Source organism: Triticum dicoccoides, chromosome 1A, assembly GCF_002162155.2.
Source record: "Triticum dicoccoides isolate Atlit2015 ecotype Zavitan chromosome 1A, WEW_v2.0, whole genome shotgun sequence".
Taxonomy (NCBI): domain Eukaryota; kingdom Viridiplantae; phylum Streptophyta; class Magnoliopsida; order Poales; family Poaceae; genus Triticum; species Triticum dicoccoides.
In genome coordinates this window covers 566,582,136-566,601,256 of record NC_041380.1, presented here as the reverse complement: position 1 = coordinate 566,601,256, position 19,121 = coordinate 566,582,136, and the positions used below count along the sequence as shown (strand labels likewise).

Below are 19,121 nucleotides of genomic sequence, written 5' to 3'. Positions count from 1 at the left end.
GTATTGTACACTGACGATGTGGTGGCCAAGTTCTGTAAACATGGCACATGTTCCTACCAAGCTAGGGTATGACTAGTAGTGGGCCGAAGGTGTGGTGGAGACATGAGCAAACATCAAAAAGGATGATGTTTGGCTCATGGTCTCGCACATTTAGGGCTTCTTTGCATTCCAGAAAATTAAATCACTGGAACAGAAAAACACTGGAGTAGGATTATGAAACATAGGTATGTATAAGAGGTGACTGGGGATGCTGCACAGGGAAACACACCGGAATTTTAGATAATTGATGGGAGAGGGTAGATAGAGTGCAAGTGCAAGTGCATTGGACTTCTTAAAATGAGGTTTGAGATCATATTGAGATTCCTATGGAATGAAGGGCGTTGGATTAAGGGCGTAGGATTGGATTACATTCCAATTTGATGACCTAATCCTATGATCCATACTCCATAGGGCTTTCATAGGGAAAGATTAGAATCCTCCAAAATTTCTATAGAATTCGTTCAATCCTCTTCTTGACATCCCAAGTAATCTGTGTGCGGTTCATTGGAGAAGAATGCGTGAAATTTGTATGCCTAAAACCATGACCTGATTTTCTTCCTGAAAAGAACTGGCAAATTGTAATTTTGTTGAACCCTTGACGTTTTTCATTTTCCAGAGTGTGTTCTGTTCTTTGCCTGATTCTTAATTTGGCCGATGGGTTCTTGCAAATTAATAAGCTGACAGTGGTGTAAAAAAACCAAGATCCGTCGTAGTCTAGGTGGTTAGGATACTCGGCTCTCACTCGAGAGACCCGGGTTCAAGTCCCGGCGACGGAATTTTTTGTAAACCTACTGTTTTTTTTTTCTTTTGCAAGTTTTGTTTTAGTTATGCAGTTTACTCAGGTAATACTCTGTTCATTTAAAATACAGAGCTAATGCATTTTATTTTCTGATCTATACAACAATTAGAATGCCCTGACATCTAGGATTGACATCATTCAGATAGGTTTTGTTTCCCACATGGTCAGAAACAGTCAAATTCAAAACACAAGAATCAAAGCCGCAACATTTCAGAAAGAAATCGTGCTCGGCAACCCGACATTTGCTCGAGAGAAATGGCTCTAGACACTTGAATTAAGCTCTAGGATAATGTTCATAAATAAACAGGCAAAAGTTACAGGTAATGAGTCTCAGCACAAGGCGCTCGCTCACAGGTACATTTGCCTCTAGAGCATACACATAGTGGGCATAGTTACAACGTACAGAAGAAAAGCAAAACGACGAGCCCTGGAGTCGATCATCACTTGGGCGCGCTTCACCGAACAGGGGAAGAACACCATTGGTATGCACCTCCACCGACCAAACACACGCTAAACGATGGTGGCGGCGACAAGATTATCGCCGACGGTTGGTGACCTACCCCACCAGGACGGCGGTGTGGCCAGTCACTGGCTGGAGAGCTGCGGCGGACTCTAGTTTCGCCCACTTCAGCCTCCGCTTCTCCTCCATCGACGCCTGCTTTTCCTCGTCCTCCTTGCACTTTGTTAGGCACGCCGAGAATAGTTCCTCGTCCATCTCGGAGAACATCTTCATTACGTTGGCGGTCAGGTTCAGGACCGCGTGGTTCCAGTGGTTCTGGCCATTCTGTTCTAGCGCCGGAACGATGATGGGCATGATCACTTGCCGGTTTTGTGCCACCAGGCTGATGATGTGATCATTGTTCCACATGAAGAGTGCTCTTTCAGCAACCTGAAGAAGAAACAGTCTTATTAAGCCAACAACCATTTGTAATAGAAAATTCAGAGCATATGTCAGCCAACTAAGTGACCATAACAAACTGATGTGTGAACTCATTTGAGTGCTTAATGCCGGCCCAAGTGTCTGCTATTCATGATATTGAAAATATATAATCATTAGGTGATAACACGACGGCCTACTTTGGATATGTCGTCCATTTGTCAACATTAACTTCGAGGGCTTCAGAGTTCAGACATCTGTTGCTCATTTGCCATGTCCACACATTCTAATCACAAATATGAGGCACATGGAGGGACCAAAAATAAGCAAGTAGCTGTTTGAACCTTTGGGGACAGCTTGATCAAGAATGTTATTTTGTAATCATGACCCATTCTGTTTGAGTGGTGCTAACTTCTTCAGACTTCACCACATAAGCACCTAAATAAATTCCATATGGAAGTGTCTAGTTTAAGTGGCAGAAACAAGTGTAGTGCATCTAAGAATACTGCAACAGAACATTGAAGAACTCAGAATTACCGCGTTGTGTTACTTGGGGCAAGGCAAGTTACCTGGAAATGAGAACTGTTGATGCACTGAGCTATCCGCCGAAACAATGGAACCATACATTTCTGGAACTCCACCATGCTGGTAGCCTCCAGGATCTCCTCAATCTCACTCAGGAACATCACCTCCTTCTGACTATTTGTCACCGGCCAATATCTCAGCAGACCAATGATTATCGATCCGGCAAGCTTGGGGTCCTTTTCTAGAAACTGTGTCACACAGTATGTCAGCTGCTGGAGATACACCCCAACTGACTTCGGCTTGTGCAGAGGAATCAAAACTCTCCAGAGAAAGATCTTGTGTTCTTCCTTGAGAGGCAATGCAAAGCCACTGATGATGCTGCCGAACACCTCGAGCAGCTCGGCGATCCCGTTGTGCCGCTGGGTCTCGAACACGAAGTGGTAGAATATGTTGCTCACCGCCTTGCGGATGAACGGCCGGTGCACCATGAACTTGCCGTAGATCCTGTGGAGGATGGTCTTGAGGGAGTCTCGCTCTCTGGGGTCCTCGGAGTCGAGCAGGTTGAGCAGCCTGACGATGAAGGAGTGGTCGAAGTACTTCTTCCCTATCTTGGCATCCAGGGAGTTGGATCCGATGAACTTGAGCAGCAGCTCGTACACCAGCTGCAGGTGGCACCACGCGGGGTCGAACATCGGCTCGTCCTCGTCGCCCTCGCCGCCGCCGCCGGATGACGAGCCACCGGACCTGTAGCTCGGGGGGAACACCCGGAAGAGGTTGACGGCGAGCATCCTGGAGCAGGCGGCGATGACGGCCTCCGGGTAGCGGCCGGTGGTGGAGTCGACGAAGTCGATGAGATCCAGCAGCGTCTGCCGCTTGATGTCCTTCTCGGCGGAGCTCTTGGCCGGATCGGAGAAGTCGAAGACGGCACAGCAGAGGCCGAGCTTGCTGACGAACAGGTTGTGGCGCTCGGAGCTGGGCACGTCCTTGAAGGCGACGAGCGGCTCGATCCCGGCGACGACGCTGGAGGGGAAGACCGCCGACGACATGCGCTTGATGGTGGAGGCGGAGCGGCCGCCCCCGCCGGCCGGCACGCTGCTGGTGCGTTGTATCGGGTTGCCATTGCCGCCGCCGCTGCACTGGCCCGAGTCGCCGCCGCCGCCGCCCGAGGACTTGGTCCGCGGCAGCTTGCTGAGGAACTGCTTCCACATCTTGGTCGCGTCCGCCCAGGAGCCCCCTCACGCCGGCGCCACCATGGCACAGCAGAGCCTTCGGAGCAGCAAAGCAGGAGAGGGAGAGGGATTAGGCGGAGCAAGAAGAAAGATCTGGCAGCTCTAGATGCAGCAAACAGTGAACTTTGTACAGAAGATCTTCCAAATCCGGGCCAATGCAGCTGAATCTGGACCCAGCGAGCTCCAACCAGACACGAAGATAACCAAGCCGAGCTAGACCGAAGCTGGGGAACCTCGGCCAGGAAAGGGACGCGACAATGGCGGCGGCCACCCACCAGGCACCTACCTCACAGCGCGCAGCAAGAGCAGCAAGTGCGTGCCAGCCACCCCACCAGAACAGCGCCGGATCTGGGGCCTCGGAGGCCGGCGCCCTCCGGATCCGTGCGCCGAGACGCGGCGGCGAGGCCGGTAGCTACAGGGGTCGGTCGGGAGCTCGTGAGGAGGCTTGGGGAAGCGGATCGAAATCTGTGTGCCTGCCTGCGCGTGGTCCGCTCCGCTTCTTCTCGGGAAGAGGAGTGAGGTGAGGTGGGGGAGGGAGCAGACAGGAAGGGAAGGGGACGCTTGTTCGCTTGCTGCGCGGACTGTTTTGTTAATACGGGAAACAGTACGGACGTCCTCGTCATTCATATATTTTTCATTCAAAAAGGAAAAACTAAAAGAAGCATTTTTTTTGTACCACCACCACCACGAGTCAGTCAGTCACGATGTCACCGTGTTTGTTTTCTTGGTTCGTAGCAGGAGTAGTAGTACTACAAACAGTCTCGCTAAGAGCCCTTAAACTCACCTCATATGTCCGGATGGGCCGTCCGGTCACAGACCAATCACGAATTTTTTATTCGGACAAGCGTTTTAAATGGGTCGTAAATTTCTTGGCTGATTGGCACCCTCGTATTCAGCCCAAATATGAGGGGATATGGAACGTTCGGGCGCATCCGCCACGTAGTACTGACGATGAGATCCCACACGGACTGCTCAAAAACCCGACGGTCCAACAAATGACTCCTCCGTCACCACGGTGTGAATGGCGTGTGGTGTTGTTCCAGCTCGCCGCCTGAAGCCAAATCCGACTATTTAAGCCAGCCGGCGTCCCCCAACCCTAACCCATCCACCTCCTCCCTCTCTGCACCGTCACCTGAGCCCGTCCGCCTCCTCTCCCCGCTCTCCCACGCTCTCCGGCATCGACATCATCCGGCGACTGATCACCACGTACCCTATGCTCACGCTGGAGCGCCGAAGACAGGTCACGGGGGAGGTCCAGGCAAGGCACGTCTCCCGCGTCGCTGTCGGGCTGCCTCTGGACTCACCGGAGCTAGTCGGAGGAGGAGCGAGAGCGACCGTTGGAGCCGATGGAGGCGGCGGGTCCGAAGGAGGACAAGGTGGAGCAGACTGCTCCGGGGTTCAACATGGCGGAGGCAGACTGCTCCGGGGTTCAACATGGCGGAGGAGGCAGAGGCGGAACTCGTCATCGCCCAAGCCGTGGAGACGCCGGAGCACATGGTCCGCTGCTTCTTCTCGGGAAGAGGAGAGGAGGGAGCGAGGTGGGAGAGCAGACGGGGAGGGAAGGCGTCGCGTGTTTGCTTCCTGTGGGGACCGTCTTGTTAATACGGGAAACCGTACGGACGTCCTCGTCATCATATCTTTTGTACCACCGCCACGAGTCCGTCACGATGTCACCGTGCTTGTTTGGGAGTTGGTTCGTGGTAGGAGTAGGAGTAGGAAAATACTCGTACGACAAGCGGCGAATCTGGGGCTTTCTGCAAAAAAGCCGGGATCCGGGGCCGGACCTACGGCCAGATTTGGTCGCCGGCCCGGCCGGGTGATAATTAGCAGCTGGTCCAGCTTGAATCTTAACAAATCGGCCGAAATAATTGTCTGGAAAAGCAGTTGAAAAAACCCTGCGAGTAGAGTAGAGCGGTGTGAATGGCGGAGAATAATGTGCCTCCTTTCAATCAGAGCCCGCCCATGCCCATGCCCTCTCTGCACGGCCGGCGCGGCGACGGAGGGAGGGCTTTAATTCGAACGCCGCGCTCAGGTCACGGGCGGGCCGTCCGATGGATACGGAGGCAGATGGACGGTGAGGCAGAGCCGTGCGTGCGTGAGGGTGAGGGTGACGCGCGGGCGGGCGGGCTCGCCGGAGGGGAGGAGCGGACCACCGCCCGCCGCGTCGCTGTCTCGCCGCGGGGGACCGCACGCAAGGGGGTGAAGTCACGCACCACGTAGTACTCCTGTTGCCGCATGGTGAAGAGGAGGATGGCGTAGGTTTTTTTTACTGCTGCTACGGCTCTGCCTCTGGTCCGACGAGCATGCGGCCATTTGCGCGTGCCGCGTGGTACGTTTGTGTGTCGAGCGTGCTGCGTGGGCGGCTTCGCTCTTTGGTGCGCCGTGACGTCGCCGCTGCGCACGTACACAAAAGTGCTTACATCTTCTTACCTCTTCTCTTTTATAAGAACGTTGGTAATTTATTAATTAGGTGTGGCTAGGTCTCACTCGACTCAGACTTAACCACGTTTAAGTCAAGTGATATAGTATGTAAGAAGAGAAGAAAACTGGAAATAATTTTTTACACGAATCTTCATCCAAAATCAAAGGAAGATATTATCGACTGAGACATAACCAAGTCTAAGTCGACTGAGACTTAGCAAAACTAGGCAACAAACTCATAGAATACAATGTCTACCAGGTACAAACCGGGACTGAGTGGGAAAAAAAATACAAAGATCGACCAAATGCGGAGACGGCTTGGCTAGAGCACGATCTACTTCACTGAGGTGCCGACGAACGTGCTTGGAAGCAACCCAGAAGAAACCTTGAGCCGCATGCATCATGTAGGCGATGACGAGGAGAACAATAGAGCAATCCGGGCACTCGGAGTGAAGCTGTTGCATAGGGATACGAAACAATCAAAAGCAAAAAACCACTTCTTCAAATTGTTCATCACGGGCCAGGAAGACTGGGCGTCGAAACACGGGTGCTTTAGCCGTCTCAAGAGCCAAAACTCTGAGTAAAAAAAAAAGGAGCCGAAACTCCAACAATGAGTTCAGTGCAACCAGCAGCACATGCACCGTTTTGATTCAAACCACTACCGACTTATCAAGAACCACTACCGACTTATCAAGATCGGCGAACATAGCTGAATCGGAATTGATCAAGACTGTCCCCGACGGTCGGCGGAGAGTCGGAGACCAAGAAGAACTAGAAGCAAAGGCCCCACACCTAGAAATGGGTGCATGCTTGTACATCTTCCTTACAAAATGCAACTAGTGTCGCTGGAATTGCGAAGGCATCAAACTTCTTGATGCTAATTAAAATCAATTCTCCAATGATGCATATACAAGTGAAGATATCATCAAATGAAAACCCAACATCTTCAATGCTGAACGTGGCAGCTAGCTCGGGCGTGAACAAACAGCCACCATATCTTGGCAATGCTTAAGCTTTGGCTTGGTATACCAAATCTAATGTATTGTATTTTGTGCCAACCTTCTCAGCATAGTACGAAGTCTTCCTTTTCATATCCACACGGCTAATGAAAAGGTCGTGCACCTCAGTATGATTGGTTCTTCCATTCATCTTTTGGACTAACGTCTTAATTAATAAAGTGGCTAGTACCAGTTTTCTATTTTTTGGGGGGAAATAGGTATTTTAGACCTTCAAAAAAGGTCTAGAAAAATATATATGACGATGATCTATGCACCAAGGAGGCCACGGGGTACCTGGACTTGGGACACGAGGGGCCACAAAGTTCCTAGGCGCCCTGTGTAGATGCCCAAAACCCTAGGGCGCCTGGGTAGGGTGTCTGGATGTTCTAGGAACCTTATGGAGCTCTCCTATTGTCGCAAGCTTGTCCGTGAAGTTTTGAACTACCCTAAAAATTCTAGTTTTTCCGTGGTTACCTATGCCTAACAATTAGTAAAATGGTTTGATACTCATATTTGAGCGTCCAACAACAGCCCCCTCCCCCCTCCTTGAAAATCAAATTCACTATCCGAAGCAGGGGAGGCTCTCATCCTCCAAGTCCATGGCCATCAAAAAGCGAGGAAACCCTTCTCCCACTTAGGCGGTGAGGCCAAGGAAGGAGGAGAGGGCTCTCCTCCTCTAGACCTGGCCATGGGAAACCCGACCCAAAATAGCTCGACCCGGCCGGGCCCGATCTTATCCTCAGGCCACGCCTGGGCCTAGATTTTGAGCCTGAATGCTAGGTCGGGCCGGGCTTGGGCTTGACATTTATGCGTTTTAGGGAAGAGGCCCGGCCCGAGGCCTGAGGCCTGATGGGCTTTTCCACTCAAGGTCCGGGCTTAGGCCTAAAAAGTAGGCCCGCTGGTCGGGTCGGGCCAGCCCTAGGTTTTATGCTGCAGGATTTTGTAGGCCCGACCCAAGTTATGGCCAGGTATATCCTCCTTTAGGTGCCATCATCATGACCACCGCCTCCAACGACTTCATCGTCATCTCCACCACCATCTTCTTCCGTAGTCTAGAGACTTCTCCATAGATAAGTTTATTACTAGCACCAAACATCTATTTTCATCTTGCTAAGTACTTTAGTTACCTCCTCGCAACCTATCTTGCAAAGTACATTAGTTATAGAAAGTCTAGGTGAAGTAAACACTAAAGTGCATAGATAGTTTTGTAAGTGGCATACACAACTTGAGAGGATATCAAACTTACCTTTATCTACTATGGGGTATTTCCCCTTGTATACTTCCACATCCACTTTGGAAAGTGCTACATCAATTCTCTACACTTGAGGATTATCAAGTTTTTTTGGCGTCATTGTGGGAGCATAGCGCTAGGTTGAATATTCTTGTTTGGTTTGCTATTAATTTAATATTAATCCTATGATTTTTGTCTATAAAAAATATCAAAGAAATGTATATCTGTGATGACTTGCTCTTGGGATTTATTAATAATGGTAGCAACAATACCTGCGATGTTCCCCTTGTTGCTACTAATGTTTTCGATGAAGGAAGTACCACTTTTGAAATTGAAGAACTAATGGTACCAATTGAGGAAGAATGATTATAGACCCATGCATGCCTCCAAATGAAGATAAAACTAACTCTATTGCTCAAATAATCATATTGCCTTTTATTTATCTAGTCTTAAACGATGATTCTTCAAATGAAAGCTCTATTTTGTCTAGTCTTAATGATGATTCGCCTTTGTCATCATCGTCGTCAGATTCAACACCCATTCCCTTTTATTTATTGACGACTTATTTCCTCAATGATGATTCTTTAAACTCTTTCTTCTCCAGTCTCAGTGATGACTTATATGTAAACTCATTAATGAGAGCATATTTGGATTTGAAAGCTCTCTTTATTTATCTAGTCTTAATGACGATTATTTAAATTCATTACTAAGAACTCAATGCCTTTTATTTATCTAGTCTCATTGATGATTTATCTTCGTCCTCATCATCGTCAGATTCTCGCTAGGGGACAATTTTGGTGACGATTCCTCACATTTGTGGCATGGTCCTCCGCCAACAGTTAGCCGTCCAATGGCCAGTCTGGCCGATGTCCTCAATATCGCATGGACGTTGGTAAGTCACCAGAGAAAAAAAGGTAGGTGTAGGCAGGTAGTTGCACGTGCCCCTATTATAGCCGTTAGAGGATCCAGGGGTGTTGCTTCCTCGGTCCTTGGATCGATGACGACTCCGTTGCCGGAGTTGAAGGAGAGGGCACCTGCGACCGACAAAACAATGAATTGGAATTTTGCTAATGCTTGGGTGAGGTTTGGTAAATGGGCTAACCCGGGATCTCACCTTCTAGCTAGCCATGAAGCCCAAGGCCCTTCTGTCGAGCCTTCACGGGTGGAGTGCTTCACATGATGGAGTGGACGCATGGCGGGGCGATCACCTGGTGCACCGTCAACACGTTTGCTCTTTAGAGCATGTCCTATTTTAGGGCATCAAAAAGAGGTTGGAAGAAAACTTAGGGCACCAAAATGTAGTTTTTCTGGTCGCGAAGAAGTGACGTCTCCAAGAGCTGCCCTAAAATAGGCATCACTGCTCCAACAACCGCCAAAAAAAGTAGTCGCACAGCATATTTATGTCCACAATATACATACATATTATAACAAATACATGTCAAAATCAATTGAATTCAACGACAATCAATTATTTCATGCCCACCACTCCTCCATGAGATTAAAACATAGAGGATAAAAAGATAGTTCTTGCGTCTCCCAAATTCTACAATCTGTGAACATGATTCTAGAATCTGCAAACTGAACAATAATTTCAACAATCTTTGAAACATACTAATCTTTGAACAAAAATACAAAGGCTAATCTCTGAATTACCAATTCACTTTCTGTGAAGAATACACACTAATCGCTGAACTATACACCAATGACAACAAGAATATCATTTGTACTGGCAACACCTATGTTTTCCAAAAGCCCAAAAAGCGAATATTCATTTCTGAGTCTAGGCTCATCTACACTCGATCAAGGAAAAACTCACAAAAGTTCAAAAAAAAAATCCATTTTTTGCATGGTAGATAATTTGGTGTGTGAGGTGCGCTTTAAATTTCAGATCATTTGGACATATGAGTAGCTGTCAGAAAAAATACAAATTGGGTCAGAACAGTACATGAACAGTAAACATTTTTGCAGACCCCAAATTTGTTTTTTTTCCGAGAGCTATTCAGATGTCCAAAAATTTGGAGCGGACCGCTCACACCAAATTATCTACTGTGCCAAAAAAATTGGATTTTTAAAAAAAAATTCTAGTATTTGTTTTGAATTTTTTTTCCTCAACGTGGGTGCAGATGTGCCTGGGCACCGAATCGTCGTTCTCCCCAAAAAGGCACCGTTGCTCTATATATAGTAGGGCATCTGTTGAAGATGCATCATATATTCATGTGATAGACGTTTCCACAGCCAGCAAGAACATGTATACCTCTGGGAGTTGCTAAAAAACTGGTAGTTGTCTCATATTTCGGGTACCTTGAGAAATATGACTTTCTTGTTCTTCGCGAGATGCACTATTTGCTTCAGCCGACGAATATCTGCACTTTGGCGTAGCTAGTAAATATGCAGTATCACTTTTCCGCATGCAGCTTAAATTTTGCAATAGAGAACTATGAACTCTCAAGAACTAGATCTGCTTGAACAAGTTAAGATTAAAATAGGCATCACTGCTAGAACTATGAACTCTCAAGAACTAGATCTCAGAGAAGTTAATATTAAGGTTTTCTGAGAAACTGTTAATTTGCTTGACGGGGATGAATTTGGGATTTCATCGATCGAACCTTCCGAAGAGACCAAAAAGAAACCTTCCGAAGAAACCAAAAAAAAAACAACCTTCCGAAGAAACCAAAAGCAGAAGAACCGAGTCTTGTATCGGATCGCCAGTTCGGAAGTGCGCTAAACTTTGAGAATTCGACAATGTTAGAACTCAGCCAAATAAAATACCATCGAAGTCGTTGTAGTATAGTGGTAAGCATTCCCGCTTGTCACGCTGGTGACCCGGGTTCGATCCCCGGCAACGACGAATCTTGTGTTTTTTTTTTGCACTTCTGCAGCATTTTTCTTTTTTGCAAGTACTTCTGCAGCATTTTCATCCATCCTAGCCAAGCCATGTTATCCCTGTTTTGTCAGTACGTACAAATAGGTCATGGAAATGCAACCTGTGGGCACAAATAATTTTGTCCATAAACAACCGCGGACGTGCCCGGGCGTGTTCGTGGGCGCTGACTGGTCAAGTCTCATATGTTAGCTTCAACATCCACGTCCCTCATATCCAAAACCCGAAACGGATGCAATCTATGCAACACTATGTATAAATATGACCAACACCCAGTTCATCGGGGCACCATTTCATCGCCGGACAAGACCACACGTAGTTCATCGACGGACAAGCCAGGAGGAAAGTTGGAAGTTTTAACTGCATGAAGCTTTATTCTGATGAAGGCACTCTCTATTAACCCAAACTAGTACTAACAACATGAAACATGTTAATATAGACGTAATTCTCCCAAAATCTGAAACCAGCCACATTGGTAACCAATATCTACTGGTCGATACTATGGCAGCGACTACAGGGCTCTAGGACCTTGAACTGGACATGCTTTGAAACTCTCCACGCGATGCACCTACCCGCAACCTCCACGGCTCTATGAGCTCCCGCGACATTTGTCTTGCTCATTGCCCAACACTGACCATTCTTTGTTGAGGCGGGGCATCTGCCAATGGTGCCCAACCTTCCATTGGAGAAGTAGATCGTGTCTACCGTTAGACATTCGAGGGAAGCCGCGCTCTCGAGGATGAGGACCGTGAGCTCGATCAAGCTATTGGATAGATAGAATCCTGTGATCAGCACCTGCCTAAGGCGGTCATGCCGGTACTCTAGCTTTCATCTAGAATACTCGTTGTCGTCTCCAGAAACGAGATCAGGTCTGCTAGCACCCTCCTCTATCTGCATATAAATTACTGTGTCACCGTTTCGATAAAAAAAGTGTACCACACTATTCATCATAGATAACCTTTAGTGTTACGGATAGTGACTTCACCTGTAGAATGAAAGATTCCAGGACAGAAGAAGCAGCAAGAAAAGAGACCAAAGAGAAGATGTCACGACTTGGAGGGAAGGGCATTGCTGCTCGATGGAGTACGATTTCCAGGTTCTTGAGGTGGGGGAACTTGGAGGGCAACATTGGAATTGGAATATTGACTTTCTGAATAAGGACGAACCCCAAGATTAATAAAAATGTGTTGTATACATAATTTAGTTGTGAAGTGTATACTTAAATATGTCCATGTAGTTTGGTCATCGAGATGTTATTAAAGCCAAAAACATATACCTCTCCATGGGGTGAGTGCAGGGTAAGACTCTCAACATTCCATATGATGGATGGAAGCTTGGTGCGAGCATCAGAGAGAAGAACTCTTGACAAATCTACATTCTGAAGTTGAGTAGAACTTCTCACAGAGATTTTGTCAGGATCCCAATCCTATCACAGTGAAAGGAGCAGAGATTTGGTGCTTCGATCTGTACTGTATGCAGCCCTGTGCATTGTATAAAACTAAGGTATTTGAGCTGCTGCAACATCCAAGCTATTCGCAAGCAAGTCAACCCCCAACAATAGGAGATGTCCAACTTCTTTAGGATTGAAGATTTTGAGAGCAAGAGCCCTAATCCTTTCTCTGTTACACAGATAAGAGACAAATGTAAACAAGTCAATCTTCTCAAGATGCCAATTGATGAGGTGGGATGAAAAGCAAAGCCGGAGAGGCGGAGAGATTGGATTGAACTTGCAGCTGCCTCATGAGACAAGAGGGCACATGGGAAGCTGTATTCTTCCTTGAGTAAAGGTATTGACAAGTCAAGTTCTTTGATCAGAGACTTGACAGTGATTTGGAGCCACCTGTCGAGGACGGAGGCTTTGATTTTGCCATAAGTGGCAAGTATAAGTGTAAGTTTAAGTGTCTCCACCTTAATCCCATTGTTGTCATGGTTTTCAAGAATTTGGTCTACTTTTTTTATGATACAGGTTTCTTGTTCTTTCAATGTCTTATTGGCCAATCCAAGTGTATGTTGGTTGAGTACAAGGTTGGAATAGCATCTCCAGGAACATAGAAATCCACGACACACACAGGCAGCACGAGCAGCGTCTTGTACTGTCAAGAGGGAGTGTATGCAATGTATAATATCCTACAGAAACGAGGTTGACAGGTTCAACAGTTAGATTGGAGCATTGTTAATTTAGAACAAATCATATTTATATAGCTTGCTAATTTATGCATGTACTTTGCATCAAGGCCTGCAATGGACGAGAACAATTCATCAATAGAGCAGAGAGCTAATAACTACTCACTCTAATATGGGAATGAGAGAGTACATTCATGCATGCATAACTATTGTTGCCGATTTACAATGAACTGAACCAGTGATTCTGTGGAAACAAAGCATTGTTACAATTTACCAAGGAAAAACTTGGCGGGCTATACAAAATAGCGCTGCCCCTTCAAATATGCTATTAGTGTGCTATACTGTGCTATTAGTGAGACATTGTACAATGGTTTATTTAGCAAGACAATTCTCTGCACTATTAGCAGTGCTATTTTTTTCAGTGCACTTTACGTGCAACACAATGAGAAATTGTTAGCAAAAGGCAAGCCAAAGCGAAAGTGTTAGGCCAAGATGCGTCGGTTGTACTTTCCTGGGGATCCCGTGATAGACGTTTCTAGAGCCAGCAAGGTCATATACATACCTCTGGGAGATCGGCTTGTTGTTGGCAGGATGCACCATATGTTTCAGCCGTCGAAGCCTCTGTTCCACTATCTGCAAGTCAGCATGCATAGCTTGTAAATATTCATGTAGTATCACTTTTTCTCATGCAACTCAAAATTTGCAAGAGAGAACTATGGATTCTCAAGAACCCTGCTGGCTACTTGAACAAGGAAAGCTACAACAAATTTGGTGCAAGAAAACCCGAAAGTTCAAAACAGTCGGTCAGGATACGTAGAGGTGGATAATCTGAAGCTTTTTATCGATCTGAGCTCTTAGAGCAACTAGAGCTCTTCCGCCTCCCTCCTGATGACGATCAAGGACGACGCCCGCTCCTGGGCCTTTGCAGGAGTCAAAGGACTCAACAGCATTATCCCTGTAATGTAGCCTAAGTTGTCTGGGCTGAGCAGCCCATCTCATGCTCTCTTTGTATCGTGTGCACGCCTTGTAGTGTATGTGACCACGACGCCATTCTGTATGTTCTAACCCCTTCTATCGATGCAATGATACGCTCACAGTAGCGTATTCGTTAAAAAAAGGTTTTGTTAATCTGAGACTGATATTAATTAATGTACTTCTTGACGTGCTGATCGATTGAACCTTACACAAAACAACTGGGTGCGCGACGAGATCAACAAATTTTGGCCTAGAGCAGAAGGACCGAGATGGGCTGAAAAGCTGGGAGACATACTTGCATGAGGAGTAGAGAGTGTCGTGCAGTCGTCTTCACGGATTGCCGTCGGGGGAGACGGAGAAGGCCCTGGTGGGAGGTGCCGACCACAAGGGGTGGGTGTTGGCCATGGCGATCTATAGCGTGAGGCCCCGGTTATATCTTCTTTTGAGGGTTAGTTTCGGTTATTTATGTCAATGTTTTCGCCGGAGACGGCGGTGATCCCGTTTCCTGTTCGAGCTGCAATACGGAAGTGTGCTAAACTTTGAGAGGCCAACAATGTTAAAAATCTTCCAAAGAAAACTGCATGAAAGTCGTTGTAGTATAGTGGTAAGTATTCCCGCCTGTCACGCGGGTGACCCGGGTTAGATCCCCGGCAACGGCGTTTCATTTTTTTTCTCTTTCTTTGTCTTTTTTTTCTTTATGCACTTCTACAGCAATTGCGCCAGCATTTTCATCCATCATTCATCGCCCAACCTATTACGGTTCGTCAACAGGTCATGGAAATGCAACCTCTTTTGGCAGAATTAATTTCGTGCATGCACATGTTCCTGCCTAAACATAATCATCATGTTGGTCAGTTATAAAATGTCACTGATCATTTGCGCTTTCTTTTTGATAAAGGGAGATTTTATTATCTTAATGTAGCATCAAAGGGATACAAAACATTATGAGTAACACCCGGCCTCTGCATAACTAAGATGCACACAACCAAATCCAAAAGTCTGACAAAAAACATGAAATATAAACCGACATATCGGCAACAGTAGAGTCCTATAGACCGACACTATGCCTATGTCGAAGGTGGTGGTGGATCGATCCGGAGGTTATGTTGCCATCCATGTTGGGAAAAAACCTCCGTAGTCACCTGCTCCAACCTTCTCTTTCTTTGTCTTTTTTTTCTTTATGCACTTCTACAGCAATTGCGCCAACATTTTCATCCATCATTCATCGCCCAACCTGTTACTGTTCGTCAACAGGTCATGGAAATGCAACCCCTTTTGGCAGAATTAATTTCGTGCATGCACATGTTCCTGCCTAAACATAATCATCATGTTGGTCAGTTATAAAATGTCATTGATCATTTGCGCTTTCTTTTCGATAAAGGGCGATTTTATTATTTTAGAATGTAGCATCAAAGAGATACAAAACATTATGAGTAACACCCTGCCTCTGCATAACTAAGATGCACACAACCAAATCCAAAAGTCTGACAAAAAACATGAAATATAAACCGACATATCGGCAACAGTAGAGTCCTATAGACCGACACTATGCCTATGTCGAAGGTGGTGGTGGATCGATCCGGAGGTTATGTTACCACCCATGTTGGGAAAAAACCTCCGTAGCCACCTGCTCCAACCGCGTACACACCGCCTTGAACAGCGATTGGTGCTCCGATCGTTGTAGCATAGACCACGTATGAAGCGAGTGCGTACAATGGAAGGTAACCAGTAGAGGAGAATCATTTTTTTCGTTAAAAACCAAATCGTTTCTACATAGCTAGAGCGACCAAATTAAGGCGTACGCTCCCATCCTTACAAGCGCTTTAAACCTATTTGGAATACCGTTCAACCAGTGACCAAATATATTGGCAACACTTACCGACGGATATAAATTTGACACTACTTGGATGATTGACCACGTAGAACGTGCAAACTTGCATTGGAAAAAGAGGTGTTTGATTGTCTCGTCATGAGTACAAAAACAACACTTCTTACTCCCTGACCAGTTGTGTCGTGCGAGGTTGTTTTTGGTTAATACAACTCCCTTACGAAGATACCACACGAAGATTTTCACTTTTAGTGAAATCTTGGGCTTCCAAATTTTCTTGTTATTACTCACTGGTACCTTAGAATGTGTGAGTGCATGATACATAGAGTCTGTAAGGGCATATTTATCCCTTAGTAGTTTTGGTGATTGATGATAATGCTTTTGCCAACTAATTGTGTGTATTGAGCATTTCAGATATATCATGTCTAAGCACAAGACAATTTGGTGCCCCTCGAAGCTCATTGAAGACAGCGTTTCTCTTTGTTTCTTTTTGATAGATTTGAGTCATAGGAAAGCCGTACTATTAAAAGAGGGTCCGCCTTGGAAAGGTTTGGGTGGAATCATCACATACACGTCTGTTCCTTTCTGCACCCACTAGTGCAGAACCGGGCTTTAGTCCTGGTTCGTAAAGGCCTTTAGTGCCGGTTCCATAACCGGCACTAAAGGGTGGGCACTAAAGCCCCCCCCCCTTTAGTACCGGTTCGGCACGAACCGGCGCTAAAGTGCCACCACGTGGGACGAGCCAGGCCACGGGTGCGGTAGATCATTAGTACCGGTTGGTAACACCAACCGGTACTAAATGTTTGTGGGTTTTGGTTTTATTTTTTATTTTTCCTTTAAATTTGTGTTATCAATTTAATTTAGGATTGTTTTACGTTATAATGAGTTGTTAAATCATTAGGTGAAAGTACCACAGATTAGTTTCGACTGGATGCATGTGGATCCTAGCTAGCTGAGTGATCAAGTATATGCCATATATCCATATTATTTGATCACCTAAGTGATCAAGTTATATGGATATGGCATATACTTGATCACTTAGCTAGGATCCATCCAGTTCAAACTAATTTGCGGTTTCTTTCATAAATGATATATATAATAGCTCATCATCATCATCATCACCATCATCACATATTAATATATAAACTCTTGCATCATATCATCACCAACAACAGTATACTAGCTAGCTAAAAATTATCGTAGTCATCATTACCACTATTTAATCATCATAGTCATTACCGCTATCTAATCACCACCAACACTAGCTTAAAGAAGACACATTCACTTGTACCAGAGGCAAAGATATCATCGAGTTGAACATGGTCATGATATTATAAGCGTTCATAACAAGCAAATCACTCTTTGAATTTAAGTTCAGGACGAAGAATACGGACATGAGAGGACAAGTACTAAGAGCATGAACTAGCTAAATCACTCCTGCTGCTCCCTCTCAGGTAAAATAGCATAGAACATGTATAGCTCTCCTGATTCATCATACTGGAGCATGCAGATGAATCTGTCTCCTAATCATGGGATGCGCTTCTCCTTGCTGCCCCTAGTACTTCTCTGGGATCGTTAACAATTTTGCTCCAATCTTTCACTATTAAGCATTCATCGATTTCAGAAATCCTGAATGCACTCATGTGCAATGTAGGATATCTTGGTCGTAAGCTAACCATTGATATGCGACCTTTTGTCTCGATCCACTGAGGCACAACTGTCATCGGGAGTCCCTGTTGAAGAACATCATATAGTAATTAATATACTTATCAATGAAAGTTTAGCTTCAAAAATAATGTATGCAAAAGATGCACTAAGGACAAATAGTAAATTTTTTTACCATCTTTCCATTATAGATGTGACCGTAGTTCAATACGATCACTATTGGTCGCACGTTTTGAGTACTAAAATTTCTAAGTGCAGGAAGAAAATTTGTTTTGATAGTATGAAGATCCTCAAACCATGAAACATAATGACTTATCTCCTCGTAGTTTAGTTCAGCCCCGGGACAGTAGTAGGTCCTGTTTACCAAGCGCCGGACATGTTTGCTTGAACCAAAATAAGCTGACAATAGAAATTAGTTGTCAACTATTTTTGAATAAACAATATCAAAGACATAAACATGGTTGAGAAAACTCATATAATGGTAGAACTGGAGGCATCTGCACATCGACCTAGATGTCTCTGTTACCTTCAATATCATCTTCCGGACGAATATAAAAGATGATAACCATATCAGGCTCAAATGCATAAGTCTTGCATAGTGCTTACCAAGTTTTGCATTCAAAATGAGTGTATGTGTCTGCATTGTATAATTTGACGTTGAAAGTATACCCATGCTCGGTCTTCAAGTAAACTCTCTTTACCTCCATATCATTCATCGCACTGAAACATATCTTATCCAAGACAAAAATTCTTGCATGGCAGGGGATGCGCTAGTAGAATAGTGAAAATTTAAAATTATAATTTAAGCAAATGAAGCATAAGTCATGCTTTATTACGAAAAAAATACTTGTCGTTGTGACTTACTGTATCCACTTCGAATGTCTCATTCAACTTGATGCTGAAGCGCCTATTATCAACAAGGAAATTTCTGTCGCACAGACCGCATTGGTCTTCATAGTATTCGCACATAATGAAATCTTTTTCATCGTTAGACGACATTTCCTATGTTCATATAGGTGAAACATTAAACCCTTACTATCTAACATTAATTAATATCTAGCTAATTCTAATATTCATCTAACATTTGATATTAATATCTAACATATATTTCTATCTAATTCATCTAACATTTGACATTAATCTAACATTTATATAAACTAAATAAACTAAATAAATAAATAAATAAATATATATATATATATAATTAAAAAAACAGAAAAAATCATTAACAAATAACAAAAAAATCATTAACATTAACATCTAGCTAGTTAAGTTCTATATATAGGTGAAACATTACTAGTTCTGTTATTTCAACTAATTCAACTAGTTCTATTAATTCAGCTAAGCATTTACTAAAAATAAACTAGTTATATTAATTCAACTAGTTCAAATCTCATATACCTAATTAATATCTAGATAATTCATTTAACAATTGACATTAATATTTAACTTTTCTATCTAATTCATATCAAACATTCGACATTAATCTAACATTCTTATCTAGGTAATTCATCTAATTAATAATTTGA

At 44.8% G+C, this 19,121-nt stretch overlaps 1 protein-coding gene and 2 non-coding genes across 3 annotated transcripts; 2 read left to right on the top strand and 1 right to left on the bottom strand.

Moving 5' to 3' along the window:
- Window positions 1–742: 742 nt before the first annotated feature.
- Window positions 743–815, top strand: TRNAE-CUC. Its single transcript has one exon. It is a non-coding gene; the product is annotated as a tRNA-Glu (tRNA).
- Window positions 816–1,079: 264 nt separating this feature from the next.
- Window positions 1,080–4,038, bottom strand: LOC119291148 (serine/threonine protein phosphatase 2A 57 kDa regulatory subunit B' kappa isoform-like). Its single transcript, XM_037569865.1, has 3 exons — window positions 3,756–4,038; window positions 2,285–3,506; window positions 1,080–1,727 (listed from the first exon to the last, which is right to left on the bottom strand). Exons 2-3 carry the CDS (start codon window positions 3,446–3,448, stop codon window positions 1,395–1,397), a joined length of 1,497 nt encoding a protein of 498 aa, XP_037425762.1. The 5' UTR covers window positions 3,449–3,506; window positions 3,756–4,038; the 3' UTR covers window positions 1,080–1,394.
- Window positions 4,039–14,686: 10,648 nt separating this feature from the next.
- Window positions 14,687–14,758, top strand: TRNAD-GUC. The gene has a single exon. It is a non-coding gene; the product is annotated as a tRNA-Asp (tRNA).
- The last annotated feature ends 4,363 nt before the right edge of the window (window positions 14,759–19,121 follow it).

Bases quoted from the DNA above. Each gene is read 5' to 3' on its own strand.
- LOC119291148 (XM_037569865.1), bottom strand. From the start codon at position 3,448: ATGTGGAAGCAGTTCCTCAGCAAGCTGCCGCGGACCAAGTCCTCGGGC. The intron at 1,728-2,284 runs GTAACTTGCCTT...TTTCTTCTTCAG, and splicing joins TCAACAGTTCTCATTTCCAG to GTTGCTGAAAGAGCACTCTT.